General features: G+C 41.9%; 1 protein-coding gene across 7 annotated transcripts in view; it reads left to right on the forward strand.

Annotated features, from left to right (window-relative positions):
- Positions 1-22,067, forward strand: part of kmt2ca (lysine (K)-specific methyltransferase 2Ca) — a 491,907-nt gene that overhangs the window by 387,318 nt on the left and 82,522 nt on the right. For 6 of the 7 annotated variants that reach the window (XR_013889503.1, XM_080213017.1, XM_080213041.1 and 3 more), the window contains 6 exons: positions 5,453-5,587; positions 8,849-8,968; positions 9,895-10,025; positions 14,909-15,104; positions 15,889-15,993; positions 16,428-16,475. Coding sequence is in view for 6 of the 7 variants with exons in the window: in XM_080213017.1 (XP_080069143.1) it covers positions 5,453-5,587; positions 8,849-8,968; positions 9,895-10,025; positions 14,909-15,104; positions 15,889-15,993; positions 16,428-16,475 (735 nt within the window). In the remaining variant the exon portion in view is untranslated. The remainder of the gene's footprint in view (positions 1-5,452; positions 5,588-8,848; positions 8,969-9,894; positions 10,026-14,908; positions 15,105-15,888; positions 15,994-16,427; positions 16,476-22,067) is intronic. The other variant, XM_080213051.1, reaches the window with a different exon arrangement.

Below are 22,067 nucleotides of genomic sequence, written 5' to 3' on the forward strand. Positions count from 1 at the left end.
ATTTAGCATGGAAGTGAATAGTATTTTGATCATCATTTCCCAGTATATCTTTTACTATGACATTACTAATTAACCATGCTTCATTCCACAATACTAGATCTAGGTTAGCAATTTTCCTAGCTAGTTCCACTACATACTGCTCAAGAAACCGTCACAAAAATGTTCTTCAAACTCATTGTCTGGACCATTCTTATCAGTGATTGTCCCAGTCTATATAAATATTAAAGTCCCCCATAGTTGTTACATTTCAGTTGTGACAAACTGCATGAACTTGTTTAGTGCTGTCATATGGTATAACTACTGTCAGGCCAAAAAACTAATCCCACCAATATTTTATGCTGCTTGCTATTCCCAATTTCCACCCATATTGACATGATCATGATCTGAGGCCAGATCTTTCCTCACCAATGTCCTTATGACATTCTTTATTATCAGGGCTATCCCAACTCCTTTGTCATTCTCAAAGAATCATAGAGGTTTGCAGCATGGAAACCGGCCCTTTGATTCAACTTGTCTCTGCCCCACTTTTTTTTAAACCCCTAACTAGTCCCATTTGCCCATGTTTGGCCCATATGCCTCTATAGCCACCTTACCCATGTAACTGTCTAAATGCTTTTTAAAAGACAAAATTGTATCTGCCCCTACAGCTTGTTCCAGACTCGCAGCACCCTCTATGTGAAAAAATTGGCCCTCTGGACCCTTTTGTATTTCTCCCCTCTCACCTTAAGCCTACACCCTTTAGTTTTAGACACCCCTATCTTTAGGAAAAGACACTGACTATCTAGCTAATCTATAGAGTGGATGTGCAGAGACTATTTCCTTGGGTGGATGTAGCTGTTACTAGGGGGCGTGACTTTAAGGTTCATGGTGGGAGATATAGGAGGGATGTCCGAGGTAGATTCTTCACTCAGAGAGTGGTTGGGGTGTGGAATGCACTGCCTGCTGTGGTAGTGGAGTCGGACACTTTAGGAACTTTCAAACTGTTATTGGATTGGCACATGGAGCACACCAGAATGATGAGTTGTGGGATAGCTTGATCTTGGGTTAGGACATAGCTCAGCACAACATTGAAGGCCGAAGGGCCTGTACTGTACTGTGTGATACTATTCTGTTTTATGCCCTTCGTTATTTTATAGGCCTCTATAAGATCATCCCTAAGCCTCCTACACTCCAGAGGGAAAAGTCCCAATCTATCCAGCCTGTCTTTATAATTCAAACCATCAAGCCCTGGTAGCAACCCAGTAAATATTTTCTGCACTCTTTCTAGTGTAACAATATCCTTTCTATAATAGGGTGACCAGAACTGTGCATAGTATTCCAAGTATGGCCTTACCAATGTCTTGTATAACTTCAACAAGGCGTCCCAACTCCTATATTCCATGTTCTGACCAATCGAATCAAGCATGCCAAATACCTTCTTCACCACTCTGTCCACTTTCAAGGAGCTTATGAACCTGTACCGCTAGATGTCTTTGTTCTATAAATCTCTCCAATGCCTTACCATTAACAGTAAATCCTGCCCTCGTTCGATTGACCAAAATGCATCACGTCGCGTTTATCTAAATTAAACTTCATCTGCCATTCATCAGTCCACTCACTGGCCCAATTGATCAAGATCCCATTCTTCACTGTCCACTATGCCACCAATCTTGATGTCATCTCAAACTTACTAACCATGCTTCCTATATTCTGATCCAAATCATTAATATAAATGACAAATAACACTGGATCCAGCACCGATTACTGAGGCTGGTCACAGGCCTCCAATAACTCAATCAAATTAGACAGACATGATTTTCCATTCACAAAACCATGCTGACTGTCCCTAATCAGTCCTTGCATCTCTAAATGCTTGTAGATCCTGTCTTGCAAAATACCTTCTCCAGATGTGAGGCTTACTAGCTTGTAGTTCCCAGGCTTTTCCCTGCAGCCCTTTTTAAACAAAGGCACAACATTTGCCACCCTCTAATCTTCAGGTACCTCACCTATGACTATTGATGATTCAAATATCTCTGTTAGGGGATCCAAATTTCCTCACTAGACTCCCACAATGTCCTGGGATACACTTCTTCAGCTCCTGGGGATTTATCTACCTTGATGCTACCTTAAGACTTCCAGCACCACCACCTCTGTTATATGTACACTCCTCAAGACATCACTATTTATTTCCCCAAGTCCCTAACATCCATGCTTTTCTCAACAGTGAATACTGATGACCTTGTTGATCCTTAAGAGGTCCTACTCTCTTCCTAGTTACTCTTTTGGCCTTTATGTATTTGTAGAAGCTCTTTGGATTCTCCTTTGCCTTATCTGTCAAAACAATCTCGTGTCCCCTCTTTGACTTTCTGACTTTCTTAACTTTATTCTTACACCCTCTGTACACTTCAAGGGATCTGCTTGATCCCAGCTGCTTTCCATGTCATATGCCTCCTCCTCCTTTTTGACCAGGGCCTCAATATTCTGAGTCATCTAGAGTTCCCTACTTCTACTAGCCTTGCCCTTCACTCTAAGAGGAATATGTTTACACTGAACCCTGGTTAACTTTTGAAAGCCTCCCACTTACCAAACATCCCTTTGCCTTCCCGCAGACTCCCCCAATTAACTGTTAAAAGTTCCTGTCTGACACCATCAAAATTGGCCTTGCCCCAATTTAGAATTTTAACTTTTGGGCCAGACCTAATAGACTTGACCTCCATAGCTATTATAAAACTAATAGAATTATGGTCACTGGTCCCAAAGTGATCCCTTACTAACACATCTGTCACCTGCTCTTCCTTATTTCCTAGGAGGTCAAGTTTTGCCCCCTCTCTAGTCGGGCATTCACATACGAAATGAGAAATTCCTCCTGAATACACTCAACAAATCTCTCGCCATGACTATGGCTGTCCCAGTCAATGTTAGAAAAGTTAAAATTCCCTACGATTCCTATTCTGTCTGCCTTTCCAAAACATACCCTGGAATATTTATTTCCCAACTTTGATCACCTTGATTAGGTCTAAATCATTTACTTCTGTTTCTGCCATTCGTTCTTCTAACTTATTGTAGATGTTTTGTGCATTCAGATAAAGAACTCTAAGTTCATTTATTTACATTTCCTTCCTGCAATGACCTTACTCGCTGATGTTATCATTTAATTGTTGTATTTGTTTGTTGCATTTGTAGCCAGCTGCAATTTTTATGAAGTTATTCTGTGTTTCAATGCATGTGATCTTCTCCATATTGGCAATCTCTCTCTCTTTCCTCTTGCTCCTCTTCACTCACCCATTATGACCGTCATCCCTTTTAATGCATGTCGTTGAGATCTATTGTGAAGTAAATGGAATCTTCAGGTGAGATTGAGGATTAAGGATCAAAACTGAGACCTTGAACAGAAAATCTAGACTGACAAATCGACTTAGCGCTGGTGTGCTGTCTTTTTGTAAGACAACCTGGATGTATTCCAAAGAAAAACGGGGTAGTTTTCCTGGTATCCTGGTCAACTAATATTACAAAAGCAGATTTTTCTGGCCCTTCCATATTGCTACCTCATTTCCTACATTACAACAGTGACATGCTTCAAAACATGTATTTCTTTGACTGTAAGACAGTTCATGGCTCCTGAGGTTCCAAGGTATTCTTCCCAGATGGAATACAGTGTTGGCAAGTGTGAGGTTATCCACTTTGGCAGGAACAATAATAGGAAGGACTACTACTTAAAGGGCGAAAAGCTGCAGCATGCTACGGTGCAGAGGGACCTGGGGGTCCTTGTGCATGAATCGCAAAAACCCAGCCTACAGGTGCAGCAGGTGGTCAGGAAGGCAAATGGGATGCTGGCCTTCATAGCGAGGGGGATTGAATATAAAAATAGGGAGGTCTTGCTGCAGCTGTACAGGGCACTGGTGAGGCCGCAGCTAGAGTACTGTGTGCCGTTATGGTCGCCGCACTTACGCAAGGATATTTTGGCCTTGGAGGGAGTGCAGAGGAGGTTCACTAGGCTGATACTGGACTTGAGGGGGTTGAGCTATGAAGAGAGGCTGAATAGACTGGGCTTGTACTCATTAGAGTTTAGAAGGATGAGGGGGGATCTTATTGAGACATATAAGATGATGAAAGGGATGGATAGGGTAGAGGTGGAGAGGTTCTTTCCGCTCAAAGGACAGCAGGACTAGAGGGCACAGCCTCAAGATAAGGGGGGGGCCGTTTAGAACAGAGTTCAGGAGGAACTTCTTTACTCAAAGGGTGGTGAATCTCTGGAATTCTCTGCCCGTTGAAGTGGTGGAGGCTACCTCGCTAAATATATTTAAGACGCGGGTAGATAGGTTTTTGGTGGGCTATGGGGAGAAAGCGGGAATGTGGAACTGAGCCACTTCAGATCAGCCATGATCTTATTGAATGGCGGGGCAGGCTCGAAGGGCTAGATGGCCTACCCCTGCTCCTATTTTCTTATGTTTCTTATGTTTCCCAAATGCAAGTCTGCCTTTCTTTAATAAATACACAATCATGGGATTCCTGTACATAAAACATGAAACCCATGTATATGCGCAGAGAATAGTTCTTGTTCTAAAACCCTGAAATTTCAGACTCTATTGGTAAAGAATTCAAATATCCTTACCTTTCTTTTTTCATCACCTCTTCCCACCTGATCCACCTTCTTCCAAGGCAGTTGTGCTTTAGATTGGATGGAATGTCAAATCTTAGCTGAGCATCCCTTTGACCACAGAATAGCAGAGAGTTGGAAACACCCCTACCTTGCAATGTGAAACTGTCCCAAGTTCCAAGAAACTGAACTGGTGGAGGGCCATTTTGCAGGCTTTATAGACTAAAGTGTCCCAAGGAGGTGAGGACTGATGCCAAATTCTGCCTGTTGCCCCTGTTATCATTATCTGCATTTGCTTCCAAGTCGCCTAATGCAATGTATTTAACATTTCTATGCTTGTGTTTAAACCACTTCATGACTTCACCTCCCTATCCATGTAACCTATCTATAAACCTTTCCCGCCCCCATCCCTAAACAGCCTTTGTTCATCATGCTTGGTTCAGTGGTTTGCTGGGAAAGACTTCCTTGATGGGCTCTTAACAAATCATAAACCTGGTCAGTAGAAACGAGTTTAGAAGTTCAGTATGTATGATACACTGGAGAAATCTTCCTCATTTGGCTTAAAGCCACAGTGCCGTCTGCTGTAAGCAAAGAAAGTTAAAGAAGCACTATACGCAGCAATGGATAAAGTTAACGTCTTATGCAGGGCCCAGATTCTTCAGAGAGATTATTTCAAGTGATTTTCCTCCATGAGGTGACTAATTTATACTTGCATGTGGGGTTTGGACTTCAGTTAACTGATGCAAAGTGCTTTGGGGATGACTACTCTAACATCTCTGGATACATTTTCAACAAAGTTTAGTTTTATGTTGTGTAAAAATGATGTAAAAGCTACAGATTGTACATTCAGTTAACCCTTCAATGTTAACTTGACAGCAACTGACCTGATGGACTGTGACGCAAAGTCTGATACACTTACTAGTCCAGAGCGGGAAGCAGCAGATGATGACTGCAAAGGAGCTGACGGATCTGACAGCTTAAAGAAGAGAAAAAGGAAACCATACAGACCTGGTAAATAATCTAATTACAACAGATATAATCAACCAGGCTGTGCAGTGCATTTAGATTAAAGACTATTTTCTGTGTGTTGGGAGTTGCTCAAGTTGAGACCTATGATTATTCCTTTTTAATAAGCATTTGATGTAAATTGATAATGGAAATGTTTAAAATTGAATTTAGACAAAGTACCTTTGGAACATTTTAAAATACTTGGCAGATGTTGGAGAATATCTCCACAGGACAGCATTGTGGCACAGTGGCTAGCACTGCTGCCTCACAATGCCAGGGACCTGGGTCCAGTTCCAGCCTCAAGTGTCTGTGGGGGAATTTGCACGTTCTCACTATGTCTGTGTGGGTTTCCTCCAGCATGCACACTGGGGAAGTGGTGATTGGGGTGCCGATGCTGTATCCTAGTTGGTGTTGAGCCTCCAGTGTTGTTGGAGTTGCGCTCATCCAGGCAGGTGAAAAGTATTCCATTACACTCCATGCATTGGTGGGCAGTTTTGTGTGGAGTCAGGAGGTGAGTTACACGCCACAGCATTCCCAACCTCTGATCTACCATTTTAGCCACAACGTTTATATGGCTAGTCCAATTAAGTGTCTGATCATTGGTATGTTGATGTTGGTGGGGATTCAGAGATAGTAATGAATTGAATGTCATAGGGCGATGGTTAGTTTCTTATTAGCGATGGTCATTGCCTGCATGGCGAGGGGTGGATGAAGCTTGTCACTTTTAACCTTGCATCATTCAGACTAAATTATAGACTTTGGGATGCAGTGACATTTTAATAATTAAGCCTCACAAGCAAATACGTTCTTGCTAATGTGATACTGATCGTCAATTAATTTATTTCTCTTGAGAGCTACTGCTACGGTGGCTTAGTGTACTGTAGCATCCACACACAACTACAACATAATGAAATGTGTATTGTTGTTTCTTTGTGCTGTCATGCTAAACTAAGACGATTAACATTTCTACTGAGCATTGACAATTAGATATGCAAATTCTGGGTGACATTGAGAGTGTCTCCATAGCTTGGCTAACACATGATTGGTAGAGGTCTGGGAGTTCAGGTTCATATTGACTATAGTTAGCAAGGGTTTAGGGTGAGAGGAAAAAAGAGTAATGTTGCAACAAAAGTTAGCCCCATTGTATAATTTTTTTTATATATTCATTTTGCCATTGGGATTGAAGTATAGTTCGTACTTCCTAATCTCAAATTAGGAACATACATCCAAAATCAAGGCATTTTTATTTATTTTGTTATGTGCCTTGTTGATCATATAATGCAATTTTTTAAACAGTAAACCTCCTGTGCTTTCCTTTGAGGGGGAGGCTGTAGAGGAAGGGATTCTCTGCCTTTATCATTCAAAAACTTCATTTTATCTAAACTTCTCCAACCACATAACTCTGAACCACATTTTTGTGAAGGTCCACTGGCTGTACCAGTAAATCAACTTCAAGACGCTTGTTTTAATTTCCTTCCTTCCTGTCTGAACAACCTTCTCCAGCCACATGTACCTGTCGACATCTCTCACTCCTTAATAGAATCATTGAATCCCTGCAGTGCAGAAGGAGGCCATTCAACCCATCGAGCCTGCACTGACAACAATCCCACCCAGGCACTATCTCCATAACCCCATTTACCCTGTTAATCCCCTGACACTAAGGGGCAATCTTAGTCAAGCCAATCCACCTAACTTGCAAATCTTTGGACTGTGGGAGGAAACAAGAGCACCCAAAGGAAATCCATGCAGATACAGGGAGAATGTACAAATTTCACACAATGCAGAAGAAGCCCTGTGGCCCATCGACTCTGCAACAACGTATGAAAGGTCCTGACCTGCCCACCTAATCCCACTTGGCCCATAGCCTTTAATATTATGGCATGTCAAGTACTCATCCAGGCATCCCTCCTGTGCTACCCTCTCAGGCAGTGCATTCCAGACCATCACAGCTCTGAGTAAAGAAGTTTTTCTCAAATCCCCCGTAAACTTCCCACCCCTCACTTTTAACTTGTGTCCCCTCGTAACTGACCCTTCAACTAACGGGAAGAGCTGCTCCCTGTCCATCCTGTCCATGCCCCTCATAACCTTGAACACCTCAGTCAGGTCGCTGTTCAATCTTCTCTGCTCAACAAAAACAGGACAAGCCTGTCTACATAACTTAAATGTTCCATTCCAGGCAGCATCCTGGTGAATCTGCTCTGCACCACCTCCAGTGCGTTCACGTCCTTCCAAAAATGTAGCAACCACAACTGCACAAAGCACTCCACCTGCGGCCTCACCAAAGTTCTTTATAACTCCATCGTGACCTCTCTGCGTTTGTAATCTGTGACCCGATTGATAAAGGCGAGTGTGTCATGTGCCTTTTTCACCACATTATTTACCTGCTTTTCCACCTTCTGAGATTTATGGACAAACATGCCAAAAGTCCCATTGTTCTTTGGAACTTCCCAGTGTCAAACCTTTCATAGTATAATTCCTTGTCAAATTAGTCCTTTCGAAATGCACCACCTTACACTTTTCAGGGTTAAATTCCAACTGCTACTTATCTGCCCATTTGACCATCTTGTCTATATCTTCCTGTAACCCAAGTCACTCAACCTCACTGTTAACCACTGTCACCCAAGGCTGGAATTGAACCCAAGTCCCTAACACTGTGAGGCAGCAATGCTAGCCATTGTGTCACCCCAAATAGTGTCTGTGTTCCATTGTACTGTAAGAAGCTGCACCAACAGCAACTGTGTCTGTCCCCTCAGGAATTCTGTCCCTCAACCCTTTTCAGCACCCCCTACCTCAAATTAAAAAGTCCAGAAGCCTTTTGAGTTAATCTCCAATGGCAAAGTAAGGATACTTGTATCAGAATGCTTGTTTCTTTCCTCTAAACTTTCCAGTCTAGTGGATCAGCACCTGAATTATATTTTGATGGGATATAAAGATATTTCCGAAGCTTTTGTTTGAAATATGCCAGTTAATCTGATTGGCCTCCCGCTTTCCAAGGCGGGACTTCCTCCCGGTGAAAGGTGGCGGTCCCAACATCTGATGGTCAATGCTTGTTAGAGCACAAAATGGCAGCAGTACTGCTGGAATTGGTGGGACTGCATTTCTGACCGACATCAAATTCTGGCCATAGTCTTAAGCATAGATGGCAATGTGATCTCTAATCAGCATCAAACAGCTGCATTCTCCAGGTATGAGGTTTAAGAATCCCAACTGATGTGACCTTGATTACTTTTAGTTCAGAGTTGTGTTCTTGTCTCACTCTGATAGGAATTGGAGGGTTTATGGTGCGTCAGAGGAGCCGGACAGGACAGAATAAGACAAAGCGTTCACTGTCCAGGAAGAACTCTGCTGGCTCAGTCTCTGAAATGATGACTGGGAAGGAGGATGGTAAGTGATCTATCAAATGTTCCAGAAGTCACTCTCAAAGAAACAAGTATTTGAAATAATCTACAATAGGGTTTTGAAGAAGCATTTCTTGTAGGCCTGGCAGTATTTGTGGAGGGAGAAACAGGTCAATAGCCTTTCATCAAAGATCATTAACCTGATATAATAACTCTATTTCTGTCTCCCCAGTTGCTTCCTGACCTGAGCTTTTCTAGTGCTTTCTGGTTTTATTTCAAGCATCCACAGTATTTTCCTTTTCTCAGGTTGTGTTTAGAAAGGGTAAATGCATTCCTACTCATTAACAGTAAACAACATTGGCAATCATCATATTTCAGACCACTATCAATGAGGCAAGTGGATCACCCCAAGTCACCCAAAGGCATCGTTTACTGCAAAAAAACAGCTCTAATCAGAAATTGTGCACCTTGGTGCTCTCCTAAACAATTTGTTTCAGATTTCCCAAATTATTGTTCACCTGAGGGGATAACTTGCGTCCTGCATGTTGAAGTATGTTTGGTGGGTCACAGTTAATATTCTTAACTCAAAATTTAGCAGAGGAAAGTACTTTGGATAGATTGCATGATATCACGATCAGTTCAGTGTTAAACCTCTAATCTTAATTGAAAGCCGCAGGTCTGCTGAGTCGCACGTAAATGAGTACACATGAGTGTTTGCAGTTGGAGCTGAAGTTGAGACTTTGGGCGTGATCGTACTGGCCATCCATGCCACGCTCCTACTGTAACGAGGTTGGAGAATTTGGCACCCAGCCAAATCTCCATTCACTACAGTGGGATGGGAAAATCCTGCCAGCATGAGCGGCAGTAACATTCCGGTCTTTATCTTGTCTTATAGATTGAAGTCAAATCTCCCAAAATTCAACTAAAAAGAAAGTATTTAATAAGTTCCTTTTATATTTTTATTTGTAATAGTTTGGGTGGAACAACTAACAGAGGTACCTGGCGATGAGGCAGCTGCTGCCCCTGAGATTGTGGAGAAAATGAAAAAGCGATACAGGAAAAAGAAGAACAAATTGGAAGAAATTTTTCCAGCATATCTGCAGGTATAACTGCTTGACAAGTGGTGCCTTACTTCATCTTTCTTCTCTAAATTATTCTGAATAGTATCAAAGGTCTTAATTGTGACAGGTTCCGGTTGGGAATAAGAACTTTACTACTTGTACCATCGCTCTGCCCCTTGATAAATTCATTTTACAAAAATATCATTCTGTACCTTAAAACATATTTTCAGATTTAAAGCAGCAGTCTCACAATGGTCGTGAAGTAGTGAGGCCAGGAGAATGAAAAGGTGGAAAGAGAGTGAGATTCTTAATAAAACATAAGGAGAGAAATTTTGTTGAAAACCCAGCTTGCAGGTGCAGCAGGTGGTCAGGAAGGCTAATGGGATGCTGGCCTTCATAGCGAGGGGGATTGAATATAAAAGTAGGGAGGTCTTGCTGCGGCTGTATAGGGCATTGGTGAGGCCGCAGCTGGAGTACTGTGTGCAGTTTTGGGCGCCGTACTTACGCAAGGATATTTTGGCCTTGGAAGGAGTGCAGAGGAGGTTTACTAGGCTGATGCCGGAGTTGAGGGGGTTGAGCTATGAGGAGAGGCTGAATAAACTAGGCTTGTACTCGTTAGAGTTTAGAAGAATGAGGGGAGATCTCATTGAGACATATAAGATGATGAATGGGATGGATAGGATAGAGGTGGAGAGACTCTTCCCGCTCAGAAAGGACAGTAGGACTAGGGGGCAGCCTCAAGATAAAAGGGGGGCGGTTTAGAACGGAGTTGAGGAAGAACTTCTTCACTGAAAGGGTGGTGAATCTCTGGAATTCTCTGCCCGTTGATGTGGTGGAGGCTGCCTCGCTAAATATTTTTAAGACGCGGGTTGATGGATTTTTGATAAGCGAGGGGATTAAGGGTTATGGGGAGAGGGCGGGAATGTGGAACTGAGCCACGACAGATCAGCCATGATCTTATTGAATGGCGGGGCAGGCTCAAAGGGCTGCCGAAAAACAAAGGGTGGGATTTTCTGATCCTTGCAGCAGGTGGGATTTTTCAGTCCTGCCAAAAGTGATCCCTGCGGTGAGTTCTTCATTGCAGGACGGGTGAGCCAAGACAAAATGCCATAGAGATTGGCGGGACCAAACGATCCCGCCAGTAGCAAGCTATCTCTGCTGCTGGAAAACATGCTACACGGGAAAAGGAAAGTCCTGGTCAGTGAAACTGATAGAGTTAGGATAGAAGGCAGGTAATGTAGCCTATGACTTCAAAAAAACTGCAGGTGTTTGCAACCTTTTCACAGGGAAGAACATAGTTTCTGGTTTAAGCAGAAGTTTAGATTCATAAAATATTGGATTAAAGGGAGTAAGTGAGAATGGAATGATAAGAGACTTGTTATCTCTGAGGTCTAGGTTTCAGTTCACTTCAGATGGCTCCCCAAATTTTTTTTAACAAGGTTTCCCCAACAAATGATCTTAGACAGTTACAACACGATTTTCTAGTAGGGGAAGTGCTGCAAGCTAAATATGTGACCAGTAAATTGCTATTCTTGATCAGAAAAACCACAAGTGTGTTTGGTGTGAAAGGAGGGAAGATTCATATTGATGCACTAGGATAGATCTTTTGGAGGTTGTCCAGTGTTGCATGATGCTAAAAGAGAAAGCGCTGGAAAATCTCAGCTGGCCTGGCAGCATCTGTAAGAAAAGAGCTGACATTTCAAGTCCAGATGACCCTTTGTCAAAGCTAGGTTTTCACTGATGCATTCATTTTGCTTCAGTTTATGCTTTTTTTTGGCCTTGGAAAGCTTGTATTTAGCAACCCAAATTCTTAGCAGTTTTGCTTCCAGCTTTTAATGTAGAAGTTAAATTGGGCATTTTGGGAATTTTAGCTCAGGATTTGGATTATTGAGAGGGCAGGAAAGGTAGGTGTGAATATATTTTGTGTACCTGATATATTTACCCATATGTCACTCCCCACGTCCAGTTCATAGAATTAAAAAATCTCTATAGTGCAGGAGGAGGCCATTTGGCCCATCGAACCTGTACCGACAACAATCCCACCCAGATCCCATCCGCATAACCCTACATGTTTACCCTCCTAATCCCACTGAAATTGCCCTGACCTAAGGGGCAATTCACTGTAGTAAATCAACCTAACCCGCACATCTCTGGACTGTGGGAGGAAACCAGAGCACTCCGAGGAAACCCATGCAGATGTGGAGAGAATGTGCAAACTCCACACAGACAGTCACCTGAAGCCAGAATTGAACCTGGGCCTCTGGTGCTGTGGGGCAGCAGTGCTAACCACTGTGCCGTTGTGCTGCCTCAGTTCCTCAGGCAATCATTTCCTGGACATGTCAGAGAAACCTGTCCATTGTACAAAGAAGGCTGTCACTCAGCTTATTTAGCTGCAGGTAGTTTGCTCCACTCTTGTCATGGGTGTTAAGGTCATTCTTCTCTTTTTAAAAAAACGTAATTCTCAGGGCAAAGTCAGCATTATTTCCATTCTTGGCTGCCTTTAGAAAGTAATAATGAGCCAACTGATTGGCTTCCTAGACTACTTCAATGCGCACTTAAGAATTAGCCCTATTACGTAGCACTGCCTCCAGACAAAGACCAGACCAATTCAGATTGGCAGATTTCCTTCCCTAAAGGGGAATAAGGTAAGTTTTAATGACAATCTGATAGCTTCATGGTCTCTTAATGATACCAGATTTTTATCCACAGATTTTCATTCAGGTGATTTTAAAATATTGAGCAATCTGGGTGGGATTTAACCTGCATTAAACCTTCATCGAGCCACGGCCAGTTACAAAATGGATCAGAGAATCTGTTCTTTATAAGTGTATCGAATATTTAGCAGAGGTGACTTTGTTTGCAAAGTGCCCATGTATATTATTTTTCTGTGGAAAGGAACCATAGGTGGACAAGTATAGAACTTTTTCTCGTAGTTAAGATCCCAAGAGTACAGAGCACTGCAAATGGCACCCTTGTGCTGTATAAACTGTCTAGGCTGACTGCCACCTTCTGACAGGTAATGTGTACTGCTGTGCTGCAGGAAAAATGCCCTGGAGTGCCAAACGGGGCAATGCTGTTCCAACCCAATTTTGAAGCATCACATCTTCTTTCCCAGCTATCGAGCAGGGTACGGCAGTGTTTTACCACTTACCATTTTGTCTCCTGTTTGGTTTGGCTTTGTTTAATTTTTGTCTGGTATTTATGTTCCTCCCCCTCATCTCCACCCACATCGAAAACAGTGACCATAAGTTAAAATCTATTTCATAGGATTTTACAGCAAAGTAAACCATTTGGCCCATTGTACCTGTTCTGATTCATCGGAAGAACTATCCAGTTAGTCTCAAACTTTGCAAATTTTTCATGTTGAATTATATATCCATTTCTTAATGAGAAGGGTAAAACAATATTTGTCCCAGTATATAATTTTTAAGTATGTTCCTTGAAGGTTGAGCTACTGGATAGGTTTTCTGCAGCTCCCGTTAGGCTAGTTTCAGGCAGAGAGCCAAAGCTGTGCTGCAAGTTCTAGCTACTAAATCAGACAAGCTGGCACTGCAGAATTCAGCTCAGTCACCTCAGTGAACCTTTGGCTAGCTTCGTGCTGGCAACCAGACATTCCTGACTCAGATTTTGCTGAAGCTTCGAAATCAGGCCATAGGCTCCCAAAGTAAGGGGAAAAAATGCAATTCTTTGGGACTGATTCTCATAGCATAATGAGCATTTTTGTTTCAGCGCATCTTCACACACACTATTTTTCCCTCTGAGGAAGTGATGGAAGGATTCCTGAGCTGATTGTGAAACTGTTGAACCACATTATGAACGCTTCTTCCTTGACCAACAAGTCCAAGTGTTAGACTAGAACCCAGAGCATCTGGTCCAGAGATAGGGATGCTATCACTGTGCCACATGGCACCTCTTAATGAACATGAAAAGAGGGAGGATATTTTATCTATGATTGATTAACCACCTACCTAAGGATCATTCATAAAATCATACAATGCAGAAGAGGTCCTTTGGCCCATCACATCCACACCGACACTTTAGAAACTCTTGAACTCCCACCTAATTCCATTTGCCAGCACTTGGCCCATAGTCCTGAATGTTACGATGTGTCAAATGTTCATTCTGATACTTTTTAAAGGATGTGAGGTAACTTGCCCCGACCACCCTCCCAGGCAGCGCATTCCAGGCCATCACCACCTCTGGGTGAAAAGTTTTCCTCAGATCTCTCTCCCCCCCCCCCCCCGCGCCAAAAAACCTCCTGCTTCTCACCTGTGACCTTTCATGACTGACCCTTCAAATAAGAGGAACAGCTATTCTTTACCCACTCTGTCCATGTCTCTCATAATCTTGTAAACCTGATCAGGTCACCCCCTCAGTCTTCCCTGCTCTAATGAAAGCAAGCCAAGCCTTTCCAATCTCTCTTCATAACTTAAACGTTCCATCCCAGGCAGCATTCTGGTGAATCTCCTCTGTGCCTTCTCTAGTGCAGTCACATTCTTCCGACCAGAACTGCACAGAGTACTCTAAATGTGGCCTCACCAGTGTTCCTCTAAGTGATCCTCACACAAATGTACATAGTACAATGAAAGTTCATGATGATTCTGAATCTCTGGAGATGGCCTTTGCTGCTTCCTTCCAAAATATTGAAAATGCTTATATAGATCGTGGAATGAAATATTCACAATCCTGCTTTTGGTTCCTCTTTGGAATATAACGCCAATGACAAATGATTAAGCAAACTACACTTCCTTGTTTGATTAGCATTCTGAAGTCAAAGGATGATTTTGAAAAAAAAAATTGGCTCCAGCCAACCAAAGTCAAGTCACTGACTAGTCAATTACCAGAAAATAACCATGGCTTTTGTTTATTTTGAAACACAGCAGTTATAATGGGATAGTTATTTCCTCCATTCATTCCTTTTACAGGAAGCTTTCTTTGGAAAACATCTGCTGCTTGCAAGTCAACAGAGCAAGCTGAGTCTGGATGCTCTATCTGACGAAGAATCATCTCAGCTACCAAACAGAGTACCAAATACAAATGTAAATTTCCTGGATCCTTCCTCTGATCCTTTGCTGAGTTCAGCCACAACTCAGGTGGCTGCAAAACAACAGGGAGGCCAAGGTGCGTATGGGACACACAACACTCAGTACTAATGTTTGCCATTAAGAATGAAAAGAACTTCCATTGTGTGCTTTTTAGATATATATCAACTGCCATAACTTAGGTTCAGGCAAGGTAAGCCATTTGGCCCATTCAACTCATTCTCCTGTCCCAAGCTATGGTCTCATCGCAACATTAACTTGCGACTCCACTAAATTTCTTGTCTTCACTACCCCACTTGGAAAACCGTTTCATGTATCAGTTATTCTGTATGCACTATTAGTGCTTTCTTGTATCACTCCTAAACTTGTCTTTTACCAGTTTATGCATATGCCCCTTTACCATATGATAGTTGCTTTACCTGAAACAGTACTCATAATTGTAAGGGCATTCCCAGTTTATGTTGAACTTGTCAAAATTCTCCTTTAGTGTAACCTTTCTGTTTGCACCTATCTTTCTTGCTTGTTAGTAGCACAGCCTGTTGTCCTGATTATGTTTGACCCAGCAGTCTATAACAATTCAAATCATTAAAACATCTCAAAATATCGAACTTAATATCTTCTGTAATACAGTAACTCTTACGTAGGCAGCAATATTCGCAAACGTTGATGAGTTAAGCGACTGAACATTTCCTTAGTACTCTGTTGGTTGAGAGGTAATGTTTGTCAGAATACAAGGCGACCATCTGTCTTTCTTTGAATAACATTACATGATCTTTGACCTCCTGCTAAGAAGGCGTTATGTACATGCAAGTGGTTAATGTGCTTAACTGTATTTTCCCTGAAAGTCTTTGCTTGTTCTGCAGGTAATGGAGATGACCCATTAGCTGATCTCTCAGAAGTTCTTACCACAGAAGATGATATTCTTGGAATGCTTTCTGATGAACTGGGGAAAACAGGAGATGAGTCGGGTAGGTCTGCGAATGTTGTGAAGCTCATGAACAGCATCTTTGCAGTGGAAAAATATGTGGCTTCCTGTGAATTTTGAACATGTCACTTTGGCTAAGTTTCTCTTGCTTCTAGTCCAGTTCTTCTTTGTAGCAAGATGCTTTCGTGCCTGAACTGCAGCTGTTTGAATTTTCCCAAGATTTATTTTGCTGTCAATTGCTTTGCTACTTGATGCAATTACCTAAAGCCATTAACAATCAATGATTTTGCTACTTTATGCTGTATTGCCCATGACCGTTGCATGCTGTTGAGTTGGGTATAATGTGTGTGTGTGTGTGTGTGTGTGTGTGTGTGTGTGTGTGTGTGTGTGTGTGTGTGTGTGTGCGTGCTTCTTTCGTTTTCTTTTGGTCTTTATTTCCCAGTTATTCATCCATTTTATCTGGTTTGGGTCCTGTAGGTCTTGATTTATGCACTTTCCAGGTCGAGAATTCACCTTCTCCATTTGGTAAGAGACTAAATGGTGGATAGCAGTAGTCCCATGTCTGGTGCTTTTTTGTCTTTATCGAAAGCCAATATGCATGCATGTGTGTGTTTTTTCGAAAGCTTCCTTTCTAAAGCTCCATTTATTTGTCTATGGCACTAACAAACTTTACTGTGGATAACTCTTTTTGCTTCAAATATTAGCGCACAAATAACTTAACTGCACCTTTTTAAATCAGTTTTAGAAAGTAGAATAACTGGGCATTCAAACAGTTTTAATATGTTGACTTTAAACCTCATTCCTAATATTCATTTGAAAACGTGGCTCAGATAAAGGTAAACATTTTAGTGAATTTGTGGTTAGTTTCTACGGCCTTTTCTGAGAAAATAATGCAGATACAACAAAGAACAAAGAAAAATACACAGGAACAGGCCCTTCGGCTCTCCAAGCCTGCACCAGTCTTGATGCCTTAACTTTAAAAAGAGCGTTCTGCTCTTACTCAGTTCGTATCCCTATATTTCCTTCCTATTCAGGTACCCATCCAGATGCCTTTTAAATGTTGCTAATATGCCTGCTTCCACCACATCCTCTGGCAGTGCATTCCAGGCACCCACTACCCTCTGCAAAAAAAAACTTCTCCCAACATCTCCCTTAAACTTTCCTCTCTCACCTTGAACCTGTGCCCCCTTCTAATTGACACTTCCACCCTTGGAAAGAGTCTCTGATTATCCACCCTATCTATGCCTTTCATAATTTTGTAGACCTCTATCAGGTCTCCCCCCAGCCTCTGTCTTTCCAGTGAAAACAATCCTGATTTATTCAACCTCTCCACATAGCTGACACCCTCAAGACCAGGTAACGACCTTCTTTGCACTCTTTCCAAAGTTTCAGCATCCTTCTGATAGTGTGCTGACCAGAACTGCACACATTAGTGACAACATGTTCAGGAAAAGAGCAGTTATCTGAGTGGAATGTGAGGAAACACTCAAACTCAATATACCTATAACTGGGATGAGCAGTGTTGTGACCTGTAAGGGTGCATTAGATCAGGTGGGAAATGAATGAAAATACTTGATGGCTGTAGGATAACAGGACACGCCATTAATTCCCAAATTAGCTAGCTAGTTCAGGGGATTAAAAGATATACCATGAGTTGTGAATCTCCAGAACTTGCTGGTCAGTATACACCATTGGCTTTTCACAAACTGAATTTTGTCCTTAGTCTTCCAGTTATTTTTAAGAACGTGCTGGTTATGCATTAAATGTCCATTAAGATTGCCAAACAAACTTAGGGTTGGTGATTAAGAGTGTAACTAACCTTTTACCCACATGATAATTAATACTGCAATGCCAGTCAACCTGTTTGACCAGGAAAGGGAACATGTTGTTCGACCTCATCCTACACATTGTTTTGAGGTTTTGTAAATTCATAAGGTTTACTGTATTTTCCTTTGTCTTTTTCTCTTGTTAATCCATTTTTCCTTTTTACTTCCTATGCCTGATTTGACTTTAATTCACCCTCTTTCAACTTCGTTCCTCTGAATCTTCCTCAGTCCTTAAATCTCATTGATTGAGGGGAGACAGTGTTGTTCCTGTCACTTACTCGGGTCTCCATTGCCTTCCTCATGCTCCTGTCGTCTTTGAACAAAATAGGCACAAAACATTTTGAAGGGTACAGGAAAAGATGCCTCACTCAAACATGATTTGGGTCATAACGAGATGGTTTCAAAGAAGATATTCAGACAAACTTAAAAAACTGGAAGAGGGGAGAAATAATAAGGTATGCATGTGCACTTCTTATCACCGTGCCTGATTATCAACAAGAGTGAAGCCTCCTTGGTTCTTAGGGATATACACTTTCTAATGCCATCAGCTTTGCTGTTGGAGATAAGAGAAAAAACGTCGTGGCAAGAGGAGGCTCAATGTTTAAAGAGGAACCGTGACTTCCTAGTTGGATCAATAGCTTATATTTCTTACGCTTGTTATCATTCTCATCTTAATGATCTAAATAAGTGCATTTGGTGCACCAACCATTGAGCTAAATAATAACGTGTAAATACAGTAGACTTGAGATAAAAGTAAACAATAGAGCTGTGGTGCATTAGAATTTCCAACAAATTGCCCTCAAACTGCAGACAAATTGCCACCTCACACTCCTTCAGACTGAATTCTATCTGCCTTACTTTTGCCCACTTAGTTTACTTATGTTCATTCATAAGTTCTTATTTCAAACCATGCCATTCCTCGAGTAGTCATCTGCAAACTTGTATGTATAACTCGTATCCTCCCAATCTCTTGTCACCATTGCCTGCCCTACAATGTTCAGAGAACTCTGCGTTCCTTCAATCCTGGTCTCTTGTGTGCCCCAATTTTCTCAAGCCTCTTCTATGGCTGCCGAGCCAAGCCTTCAGCTGTCTCTAAACTACATTGTGTAATTCCCTCCTTAAACCTTGCAACTTCACTACCCCTCTCCTCCATTAACATAGAACCTCAATTACCATTGTATTTCCATGGTTATGATGTAGGATTCTGAACATCATGGGGCCCAATACTCTTGAAGAGTGGATAACAAGAGCTGTGAGGAATGCTTTAAATGAAAGGAAAATACTGTGGATACTGGAAATTCACAAGCCGTAGCAGCAAATATGGAGAGAAAATTAACATTTCAGGACTGTGATCTTTTATCAGACATAAGACAAGTTAGAAATACAATTGGTTTTCTGCATGTAAAGGAGAAAAGGGTGGTGAAGAAGGATAAAAAGAAGGCCTGTGATAGAGTGGAGGGCAGGCGAGATTAAATGATAAAAGATTTCATTAGTACATGACCAAAGGAAGTGGTAATGGGATAAGCAAAAAAGCAAAGAAGTATAGAGGAGGTGTGAATGGCAGGAAGTAGAGCACAACATAGTGACAAACTCAAATAAAAAAAAAGCTAAAGCCTTTATTGAGGATTGACCATTCAAGGTTAGAGGAGGCAGGTCAGAGGTCATGAATACATGGCAAGGGCTGAGATTGGGAGAAGGAATGGGGTCAAAATGAAGGAGAAGAAGGATTTAGAGATGTGTTGATACCCATGAATTGTTAAATCTTGCAATCCTTCACATCTGAAATGAAGATTAAACTTTTTCGTTGAAGTGCTGATTGAGGTGAAGATGAAATAAAACTGTGGACCAGGATAGCTTTGGGATGGTGTGTGTGGATTTGAGGATGCATATGGAATGCCAGAATATCTGATAGTTAACTATAATTGTGGTGGATCCAAAATGTGAAGGTTGGGATTTCAGTCTGCAATAGAAATGAACATAAATTGGAGCCAGAGATGGTTGTGAAGGAAGCAGGTATGACTGAAAACTAGTTTTGACAAAAGAAGAAAAATAGAAATGAACAAGGCAGAGGAGAGGAAAAGAAATTCTGTTGGAGAGAAGAGCAGAGTTCCTGGAAGAACTGTGGCAGTGAATTAAGCATTTAATACAAAAACAAAATGCTGCAGAAATCGTAAATAAAAATTGAAAATGTAGGAAAAGTTCAGATCTGGCAGTATGGTGCAAGGTCAATGAGAGTGATTGACTTATTGTCACATAGTAGTATATAGTGAAAAGTATTGTTTCTTGCAAGCCATGGAGACAAAGCATACTGTTCATAGAGAAGGCAGGTAGTGGGTGCAGATTATAGTGTTACATTCATAATTAGGGAATAGAGAAGGATCAGTTTAATATGAGTTGGTCTATTAAGAAATCTGAAGGCAACAAGGAAGAAGTTTTTCTTGAGTAGGTTGGTACGTGACCTCAGACTTTTTCCTAACGGAAAAAGGTGGAAGAGAGAATGTCTAGGGTGCATGGGGACTTTAATTATTCTGGCTGCTTTTCATAGGCAGCAGGAAGTATAGAAGTGTCAGTGGATGGGAGTCTGGTTTGCGTGATGGACTGGGTTTCGTTCATGACCCTTTGTAGTTTCTTGCGGTCTTGGACAGAGCAGGAACCATACCAAGCTGAGAGTGGTGATGGGACAAGTAATGAAATAAAGAGGATGTGTAAAGGTCAAGACCCTGAATGACTGTTGTCTGAAAGTGAACAAAATGAGAAACAAAAAGGGGAAAGAAGGCAGCTGTGTAGATAAACAGACAGAAGAGTTCAAAAAGGTAAGTAGGAGAAAGCAATTTTAAAAATATTAAGTGGGGAAAATAAAGGAAGTTTTGGAAAATCAAGGCAATCCAAACTAAAGTATATGCATACTGATGCACAACTCTTAGTCACTCTTCCATTTGCCTGATGATGCTTTTATGAAGGGAGTATGGATGCTTTTCTTGGTTAAAGATAGTATATAAATGCAAGTAGTGATATTGACAAATATCTGGAGTCTATAACGTGATTAAATTACTGAGTGTTTAAAAGGTAAAGTCAGCAAGATTTCTGAAACAGATTGTACCTGGCCAAATTTAGGAATTTTTATAAAAGAAATAGGAGATTATATTGTGTGTTAATTTTTATATGGAGTTACAAAAACAATTATTTAACAAATGAGGGACGTGACTAAAATAATGGCATACTTTATTGTGCCTAGGAGTCATATATTGTGCCTAGGAGACAGAAGGGATAGGACCTATGAAAGGTGAAGGGGAAAAGTCTGTGTGGAACCGGAAGAAATGGCAGAGGTGCTTAATGAGTACTTTGCCTCGGTATTCACGGTGGAAAGTGATCTGGGAGGTTGTACTACAGGTTTGCGGCAGTCTGAAAAGATTGAGTATGTGGACGTTAAGGAAGAGGATATGTTAGAACTTTTAAACTCTATCAAGATAGACAAGTCTCCAGGACCGGATGAGATGTACCCCAGGTTACTGTGGGAGGTGAGGGAAGTGATTGCAGAGCCCCTGGCGATGATCTTTGGGTCGTCGATGGAGAAGGGAGAGGTTCTGGAGGATTGGAGGATTGCGGACGTGGTTCCTGTTTTCAAGAAAGGGAACAGGGATAGCCTGGGAAATTACCGACTGGTGAGTCTGACCTCAGTGGTTGGTAAGTTGATGGAGAGGCTTCTGAGGGACAAGATTTATGAGCATTTGGAGAAGTTTAGAATGATCAGAAATAGTCAACATGGTTTTGTCAAGGGCAGATCGTGCCTTACGAGCCTAGTTGAGTTCTTTGAGAATGTGACTGAGCACATTGACGAAGGAAGAGCGGTAGACGTGGTCTACATGGACTTCAGCAAGGCGTTTGATAAGGTCCCCCATGCAAGACTTCTTGAGAAGGTGAGATGGCATGGGATCCAGGGGGCTTTAGCCTTGTGGATCCGGAACTGGCTTGCCTGCAGAAGGCAGAGAGTGGTTGTGGATGGGTCTTTTTCTGCATGGAGGTCAGTCACCAGGGGAGTGCCTCAGGGATCTGTTCTAGGACCCTTGCTGTTTGTCATTTTCATAAATGACCTGAATGAGGAAGTGGAGGGATGGGTTAGTAAGTTCGCAGACGATACGAAGATTGGTGGTGTTGTGGATGGTCCGGAGGGATGTCAGAAGTTGCTGTGTGACGTAGATAGGATGCAAGACTGGGCGGAGAAGTGGCAGATGGACTTCAATGCAGATAAATGTGTAGTGGTCCATTTTGGCAGGACCAATGGGATGAAGGA

Source organism: Carcharhinus amblyrhynchos, chromosome 2 (assembly GCF_965287045.1).
Source record: "Carcharhinus amblyrhynchos chromosome 2, sCarAmb.v2.hapA, whole genome shotgun sequence".
NCBI lineage: Eukaryota > Metazoa > Chordata > Chondrichthyes > Carcharhiniformes > Carcharhinidae > Carcharhinus > Carcharhinus amblyrhynchos.